Here is a 9,520-nt window from a genome sequence, read left to right on the forward strand (position 1 = left end):
CAAATAGAGGCAGTGCCTTTCCCCCTGTAATAGATTAAGATGAATCATTTGTTGTAATGAAAGTTTTTATGGGTTAAATAAAAAAGGCAGAGACCTTTATTTATTATTCAAAATGTGTATACAAGGCTGAAAGCTCAGATGGTAAAAGGTTAAATAGATCTCCTCTCGGCATTGCAATAAGTATCAGATATAGATCTGACCACACATCCAACGAATAACGGTTTATTATGTCACCCTCCCGCGAAATAATCCATGCCCAATATGTTTCATTCACATTCATGCATTTTTTAAACATACACTTATGAACTGTCATAATGCTGCACATCAGGTGAAATATAGGTCCCCCATTAAAACACACTCATAACACACGGTTGCGAAAAAAAATGGAAAATGAAGAAAGAACTCAGTTGGATGCCCAATATCAGAAGGAGTTGAACGGTCTGAAGGAAGATGTCGCTAGGCTTACTAGCTTACTCGAAAAAGCCTTGAGATCTAAGTCAGGAGAAGGGACATCCTCCCAACCAGCATTTACCGCTCAGATACCACCGACGCCTCCGACGTTCTTCAATCTACCAAACATGGGGGCAAGTGGATCTTCGCATGAGCCCCAATATGCTACGCATTTCCCAGCTCAGCCTATATACCCGATGGGGATTCCTCATGTTGATGAGTTAACCTTGGAGGGGTCTCACAAGGACAAAATGATAGGAGCTGAAGGTTTGGAGAAGTTGACTGCCCTAGAGGAGAGGGTGAGGGCAGTTGAGGGAAATCATTTGTATGACCCGGTGAAAGCCGCCGAGATGTGTTTGGTACCTAACGTAGTCATTCCTAAGAAGTTTAGGGTGCCAGAATTCATCAAATACACTGGAACTCAATGTCCAATAACCCACCTTAAGTCATACTGCAATAAGATGGCTGAAGTGGTACAAGATGAGAAGTTGTTGATCCACTTCTTCCAGGATAGTTTGAGCGATATCGCTCTCACTTGGTACATGCGTTTGGACAACACCAAGATAAGGGGATGGAAAGACCTAGTTGATGCCTTTATTAGGCAATACAAATTCAATATGGACATAGCCCCTGATAGATCAAGCTTGCATTCGTTGGAAAAAGGTCATAAGGAATCTGTAAGGGAGTATGCACAAAGGTGGCGCGAAACGGCAGCACAGGTTAATCCGCCACTATTGGAGAAGGAAATGATCGGTTTATTTTCCAACACCTTCAAAGCTCCATACTTTGAGTACTTGGTGGGAAGTGCTGCACAAAGCTTCTCTGATTTGGTTGTTATAGCTGAACGAATCGAACAAGCCATTCGAATGGGTAGGATCACAGACCCAAGTGAAAAAAAGGGTTTTGTTGGACGCAAAAAGGAGGCTGACGTCCACAACGTCGAAGGTGAAGGTAAGGGAAGAAAGCACAATTTCAGGCCACTCATGACCATTCCTCCCACCTCCAACATAAATTTCACTTCGCCTTATCAAAAAAACCAAACAACTACCCAAAATATCCTGTACCACCAAAGTAACACATTTCACCCACGCAGAAACTTCCCTGCAAACCAAGAAGAACTGCCCCCACTTCCCATACCTCTTAGTGAGATGTATCAAAGATTGCTCAGCATTGGCCAAGTAACACCTGTTCCTTTAACACCCTTGCAACCACCTTTTCCTCAATGGTACCGACCAGACCAGAAATGTGAGTACCATGCTGGTGTCACCGGCCATAATATTGATGGTTGTTTGGCTTTCAAAAAGAGAATCCTCTAACTCATCAAAGCGGGTTGGATTTCCTTTGATGATTTTCCGAACGTAAAATCTAACCCGCTACCGCACCATGCTTCTGGAAGTGGAGGGGTGAATGCTTTGGAAGAAGAAGAGAGGGGTACTAATGTCTTAAAGTTGTCAATGGAGAGATTGTACAAAATGTTGGAGCAAACTGGGTACCTTCAAACACCCATCAAAAAGCAAGCCGCAGAGCATAAGGGTGAATATTGTGAGTATCATCAGCATATGGGACACCATGTAAACTCTTGTAAAGAGTTTCGGATGAAAGTAGAAGACATGATGACATTGGGAGTGTTGAGGATAGGGGTGCCTGAAGAAAACCTAGTAGGAACCATGACTGGCTTTGACAAGAAAATTGAAGTCTGTAGATATCAACCAACAGAGGGAGGACCCCCAAGAATGATTTTGGCTAGACCTACAAGCACAATTAGTGGAAATTATAATGCCATACCTTATAATTATGGTTATTCTTTCCATACCACGAGACCAGTTCCTACTTTTCATGCTGAAGTTGGGGGTTTAACCCGAAGTGGAAGGTACTATACTCCTGAAGAGCTAGAAGACCAAAGGAGGGCAAAAGGAAAGAATGTGGTGGAGTTGGCCAAGATGGATGAAGTCAACAAACCAGTGAGCGATGAGGAGGCTAACGAGTTCCTGAAGCTAATGAAGCACAGTGAATATAGTGTGGTGGACCAATTGAAAAAGACCCCCGCCAGGATCTCTCTATTGTCGTTAGTTTTGAGTTCAGAGTTGCATAGGAACACTCTCCAGAAGGTCCTTAACGAAGCATATGTTCCTCAAGATATCACACAAGATTCTATAGAACATTTGGTGGGAAGGATTCAAGCCACTAACTATCTCTACTTCACAGATGATGAACTAGATCATGAAGGAATTGGTCACAATAAGCCATTATATATCACTGTGAAATGCAAGGATTGTGTGATCGCCAAAGTGCTGATAGACAATGGTTCCGCTTTGAATGTGTTGCCAAGGCATGTGCTCGATAAAATGCCAGTTGATGCCTCTCATATGAAGCCAAGTACCATGACAGCTAGAGCATATGATGGTTCGCCAAGGCCGATTATGGGAAATATTGATGTTGAGCTTGTGATTGGCCCCCAGCCGTTCCAAGTTACTTTACAAGTGATGGATATTCATCCCACATACAGCATGTTGTTAGGAAGACCTTGGATTCATGCAGCACGAGCCGTTGCATCTTCATTACACCAACGGGTTAAATTTATCATCAATGGGAACCTGGTGACAGTAAGGGTTGAAGAAGCTTTAACCATGGTGAGAAACGTGTCGATTCCTTATATAGAGGCTGAAGAGAGTAAGGACGGAAACCTACATGCATTTGAGGTAGTAAATGCTGAATGGGTACCTGAGAATACATTGCGAAGGAAACCAGAGGTTTCTGAGGCTGCAAGGATGGCTGCTAAATATTTTCTGAAGCACGGACTGCCATTCCAGTATGACCCTATCACAGGAATGCCCGAACGGATCAACGTAATAAAGATGAGATGCGCCGATCAGAGGTTCGGTTTAGGTTTTAAACCTAGAAAGGAAGATTTCAAGAGAGCGACCGAGTTTAAAAGAGAAAGGAGAATGGCTCAAATCGAAGGAAGGGAGCCTAATGAGGGCCGAATCTAGATCCCTCCAATCCACATAACATTCCCACGACCTGCACAAGTGATCAATGCTGGAGGTGAAATTGAGAGGATGAGCAAAGAATTTAACGGTGCTACCATCCACTATCTGGAAGAGATCAACAAACAAGAACCCCAAAGAGGTTTGGAAGATGAAGAGAGCCCCTATGAAGAACTACCCCAACTGACTGTGAGTGCTCTAGAGGATGGTCTACCTGAGTTTGTGAGAAGATTAGCTGAAGGGGAAGAGTTGAACAATTGGGAAATTCAAGAAGTCCCAATTATCTTTAAAAAGTAAACATTTGTTGATTGCTTGCTTTTCTTGTTTTGCTGCATTTTATTTGAATAAATTTGCGTTGCCAATAATCGTGGCTCAAGATATTGGTAACAAGATTTTGTTTTGAGCCCTTCTATCATTTCAAGTTTTAATGAGATCATGCTTTGTTTTTCCCTTCATCATGCCTTCTAGTTTCACCTTTTCCATTATGCACTCATAACAAAGGCACTTTCCGCTTTCAGGGAATCTGAAAGCGGGACAACGATAAACTCACAAACCCATTGCATTGAGAATAATTGGCCTAATTTTGATAAAACTATAACTTCAATGGATGAGGAAGATGGTGAAGAGGACATTGAGGAGTTCAAGAAGCTTATAAAACAATCTGAACATGCATGGGAGCCTGCAAGAGAGGAATTAGAATTAATAAATGTAAGTACCGAGCACAACAAAAAGGAGTTGAAAATAGGGATGTTGATCACTACAGATATGAGGAGTGAGTTGGTCACCCTTTTGCGGGAGTATGTGGATATTTTTGCCTGGTCATACGCTGACATGCCCGGTTTGGATACTGAAATAGTAGTGCATAGGTTACCTTTGATTGAGGGCTGCCGGTCAGTCAAACAAAAGCTAAGAAGGACAAGACCTGATGTATTGCTCAAGGTAAAAGAAGAGATAACAAGACAGTGGGATGCAGGTTTCTTGGAAGTAGTAGAATATTCTGAATGGGTGTCTAACATTGTGGCGGTTCCCAAGAAGGACAACAAAATCAGGGTGTGCGTGGATTTTCGAGATTTGAATAGAGCAAGCCCGAAGGATGACTTCCCGTTACCTCATATAGACGTGTTGGTGGACAATGCTGCTAAGAGTTCCACTTACTCTTTCATGGATGGTTTCTCCGGTTATAATCAGATTAAAATGGCTGAAGCAGATAAGAGAAAGACGACATTTATCACCCCATGGGGAACTTACTGTTATAAGGTGATGCCATTCGGATTAAAGAATGCTGGAGCAACATACCAAAGGGCAATGATAGCACTTTTTCATGATATGATGCACAAGGAAATTGAGGTCTACGTGGATGACATGATCGCAAAGTCCAAAGATGAAGAAAGCCACATCCCAGCTCTGAGGAAATTGTTCGAGAGGTTGAGAAAATATCAGTTGAAATTGAATCCTGCAAAGTGTACATTCGGGGTGAAATCAGGCAAATTACTAGGATTTGTGGTAAGTAATAAAGGCATAGAAGTGGACCCCGACAAAGTAAAAGCCATACAAGACATGCCCGCTCCAAAGACTGAAAGAGAAGTTCGAGGCTTTTTAGGGCGCTTAAACTATATTGCCCGTTTTATCTCACAACTTACAGTCACCTGTGAACCAATTTTTTGATTACTCCGAAAGAAGAATCCTGGAACATGGGATGAAAATTGCCAAAAAGCTTTTGATAAGATCAAGCAGTACTTACAAAAACCACCATTGTTGGTACCGCCCGTGCACGGAAGGCCACTCATCCTGTATTTAACTGTGACCGAATCAGCTATGGGTTGTGTGTTAGGGCAACAGAATGAATCAGGAAGGAAGGAGCAAGCCATCTACTATTTGAGTAAAAAGTTCACCGAGTGTGAGTCCCGTTACAGTATGGTAGAGAAGTTATGTTGTAGTCTAGTGTGGAGTGCGAAGAGGTTGCGACAATATATGTTATACTACACTACCTGGTTGATCTCAAGAATGGACCCACTGAAGCATATCTTTGAAAAGCCATACATGTCGAGTAGAATAGCTAGATGGCAAGTACTGCTGGCTGAGTATGACATCATCTACATGACAAGAAAATCAGTAAAAGGAAGCGCAATTGCTGATCATTTAGCCGATAATGCTATTGAGGATTATGAGCCATTGAACTTCGACTTTCCTGATGAAGATGTGCTAGTAATGGAGAAGGAAGAGAAGAGTGGTTGGTGGGCCATGTATTTTGACGGCGCAGTAAATGTATCGGGCAACGGGGCAGGTGCTGTGATAATTTCCCCAGAAGGAAAGCAATATCCTATCTCGGTAAAGCTGCACTTTAGTTGTACAAACAACACAGCTGAGTATGAAGCTTGCATCCACGGATTGGAAGCTGCGTTAGAGATGAAGGTAGGGAAGTTAAAAGTATATGGAGACTCAATGCTAATAATCTGTCAGGTAAAAGGTGAATGGCAGACAAGGGATGAAAAATTAAGACCATACCAGGAATACCTCTCCAAATTGGCTGAAAGCTTTGATGAAATAGAATTTACTCATTTGGGAAGAGACAAAAATCAGTTTGCCGATGCGTTAGCTACCTTAGCTTCTATGGCTGTAATTGATTGTGGTGCCAAAATTCAGCCTGTAAACATCGAGATCAGAAATTCTCCCTCTCATTGTTGTTCAATAGAAGAAGAAACGGATAAAGACCCATGGTACATGGATATAAAAAGATTCATTCAACATCAAGAGTACCCGTCGGGAGCCTCGAAGACAGATAAAAGGACCTTGAGAAGAATGGCTATGGAATACTACATAGATGGAGAGATTTTGTATAAAAGGTCATTTGATGGGACTTTCCTGAGATGTCTGGGTGATCTGGAAGCTAACAAGGCCCTACAAGAAGTACATGGTGGAATTTGTGCTACCCACGCAAACGGACACATGATGGCTAGGCAGTTGCAAAGAGCAGGTTACTTTTGGCTGACCATGGAGAAAGATTGCATAAATTTTGTCCGAAGGTGCCATAAATGTCAAGTGTATAGTGACAAAATCAATGCGCCCCCTGCACCTTTATTTAACATGGTGTCTCCTTGGCCCTTTGCAATATGGGGAATAGATGTGATTGGGCCTATTAATCCAAAAGCCAGTAACGGACATCGTTTTATCCTTGTAGCGATTGATTACTTTACCAAGTGGGTAGAGGCCTGCTCATATGCCCATGTGACTCAGAAAGTGGTCAAACGGTTCATTGAGAAGGATCTAATCTGTAGATACGGTGTACCCGAGAGAGTGGTGACTGATAATGCTCAAAACTTCAATGGAAAGATGATAGCAGAGCTATGTACAAAGTGGAAGATCAAGCATTCCAACTCGTCCCCTTACAGACCTAAGATGAACGGCGCCGTAGAAGCTGCTAATAAAAATATAAAGAAGATTGTTCAGAAAATGGTGATTACTTACAAAGATTGGCATGACTGGCTTCCTTATGCTTTCCATGCGTATCGAATAGCAGTAAGGACCTCGACCGGGGCTACACCATACTCTTTAGTATATGGAATGGAGGCAGTGGTACCATTGGAAGTAGAAATTCCATCTTTAAGAGTCCTCATGGAATCTGGACTCGAGGAGACTGAGTGGGTCAAGATACGATATGAGCAGCTAAATATGATCAGCGAGAGAAGGTTAGCAGCAATTTGTCACCACCAGTTGTATCAAAGAAGGATGACCAAGGCATATGACCGAAAAGTTCGGCCAAGAGAGTTCAAAGAAGGAGATTTAGTATTGAGAAAAATTCTGTCACTACCAGGAGAAGATCGCAGTAAATGGGCACCCAATTACGAAGGACCCTATATAGTGAAGAAGGCATTTTCAGGAGGGGCATTGATGCTAACAAGAATGGATGGGGAAGACGTAGTTAGGCCTGTGAACTCCGATTCTGTAAAGAAATATTATCCATGATGTATAAGTCTTTATCAAATCAATAAATAAGATTGGGCCAATGATTTCTCTTTGCATATTTTTCATAAAAGGTGCCTGCAAAAAAAAAAAAAAAAAAAAAAAAAAAAAACCCAAAAAAATATACCCTTACAATCTCGCATGATCTCATAGACTTAATTGATCTCTTTTACCAAAATCCATTCCCCTATTGGAGTTTTTTTTAAAAAAAATTTGATCTTGCATTTTGATTCCGAAAATAATTTGATGTTTATCCAAAAACCATATATTTTTAACATTCTACTTGTAAAATGACAAGTGAATCAAGCAACTATATCATTGAGGTGACTAAATTATAAAAAAAAAAAAAAAAAAGAGAAATGAATAAACACCCTTACCCCATTACTCTTGAATCATGTGTTTTTAAATGTATGAAAAATGGTATGTAGTGAACTTGTTACTCATGACTCATGAAATGCATCTTTGCAAAGACCAAACCATCATGCTAGATGAGGTCAAAGTTTATTGATCATAACTGCTCGCGCTTGAAATGAGGAAAGGCCATCTTTGTTATTCCTTTCACGTTCTGAAATAAGTACATCCCTTGAGATCCCTTTTTGAGCCTGAATAATTTTTCTTTCATGAAAAAAATCCCGACTAGGATCACACCCCACACCGGGGGGCAAGTGAAATTTCAATGATCAAGAAAGATGATAAAGCCGTGAGAAAGCCAAAAGGCAAAAGAGCCCAAGAAACTCAAATGCTAGGGGGCATGCCCAAATCACAAGAAAAAAGTGATAACCAAGATAAAGTGAGTATGCTCTAGCAAAGCAATGAAAAAGAAAAAAGAAAAGAAAAAAGGGCAAATCAAAGAAGAGCGGCAAAAGAAAATATGAATGACGTCCAGAGTCAAACTGTTGATCGTGATCTTCAGTCTTTGAAACCCTGAAACACTCTTTGAGCCTTATGAATCCTTTTCTTTCATAGCCAAAAACCACAGCCTACGTTACGTGTCTGTAGAAGTCCTTTCTAATCAAGCAAGCAAGCAACCTAGAACAATAAACAATGCTCTCAAAATGCAAAGAATACTTTTCATAAGATTCATGACATCAAGAATAAACTACTCATTATTATTCATGCTGATAAAAATGAATGTTCAAAAAGAGACAAGTTTTTCTCAAAACCTCGAGCTTTTTCTCGAGCCCTTCACTTTGAAACAAAAGGTCATCTCATAATGTATTTTCATCGAAGACCTCATTGCCAAACACAAGAGCAAAAATCTCTTTTCCAAGAAATAAAATAACCAAGGAGTTGCAAGATTTCAAAAGCAAATTGTTTTAGATTCACATTGAAATAATTTTTGTTTTCAAAATGCAAGATCAAGATTTCAAGATTCATTCTAGGCCCATTTTCCTTCACCAAACTAAAAGAGAGAGAAATGGGATAAGAGCCTCTTAAAACCATTATTTGTCTAAGTAGCTGACAGAGCATACTTGGGGGCAATGATCAATACAAGGGGGCAACATTGTGTTTAGAAGAAAAATTCTAGAAAAAAGATGGTAATTTCCTCCAACCAGACAAGGGGGCATTTTGTTTTATGAAAGACAGTTTGATCCTTTCAGCAAGTGGCACCGAATGTTTTTAGTAGTGAGATGAGGAGTAATGAATAATCCTCTCAAATTATCCGACGAGACAGAAAATCTCTAGCAAGCAAGTGGGACACGATAGGCACCACAAAGGCTGAGTTGTGCAAACAAATCTGGAAATAGACTTACATGGGCCAACTCGAGTGGGCTAGAAGCCAAGCGACAAATATGACCCAAATCAGAGGTAGCAAGTCCTCATCAGTCAAGCAACAAGAAGACAAAGAAGAAATGGGGGGCCTATATTTCAAATCAGGTAAAGATGCATGCATATCATCTAAACTTTGAGAAATTAGACAATGAGTTTTGCAAATCTCATTAGAGAAAATTCCAACGGAATCCATCAAGTGGAAGGCCAACTTGAAATGGCCAGGATTGAAATTGCTTTTGAAAAATTTTCACTTTTGAGAATTTTTCAACCTGGGCAGGCCGCCCACAAGAATTAGGCCCTCTGAAAAATCTCTATGTTTTTCCATCACCTTAAAATGCGCCTTCGAGCCT

General features: G+C 40.9%; 1 protein-coding gene across 1 annotated transcript; it reads left to right on the forward strand.

Moving 5' to 3' along the window:
- The first annotated feature begins 383 nt into the window (after positions 1-383).
- Positions 384-7,400, forward strand: LOC112325636 (uncharacterized). Its single transcript, XM_052448710.1, is given in 4 exon segments — positions 384-1,695; positions 1,777-3,296; positions 3,441-3,730; positions 3,956-7,400. Coding segments are annotated over 4 exon segments (6,567 nt in total).
- Positions 7,401-9,520: the final 2,120 nt, after the last annotated feature.

The sequence above is a fragment of the Populus trichocarpa genome, chromosome 17, assembly GCF_000002775.5.
Source record: "Populus trichocarpa isolate Nisqually-1 chromosome 17, P.trichocarpa_v4.1, whole genome shotgun sequence".
Classification (NCBI taxonomy): Eukaryota; Viridiplantae; Streptophyta; class Magnoliopsida; order Malpighiales; family Salicaceae; genus Populus; species Populus trichocarpa.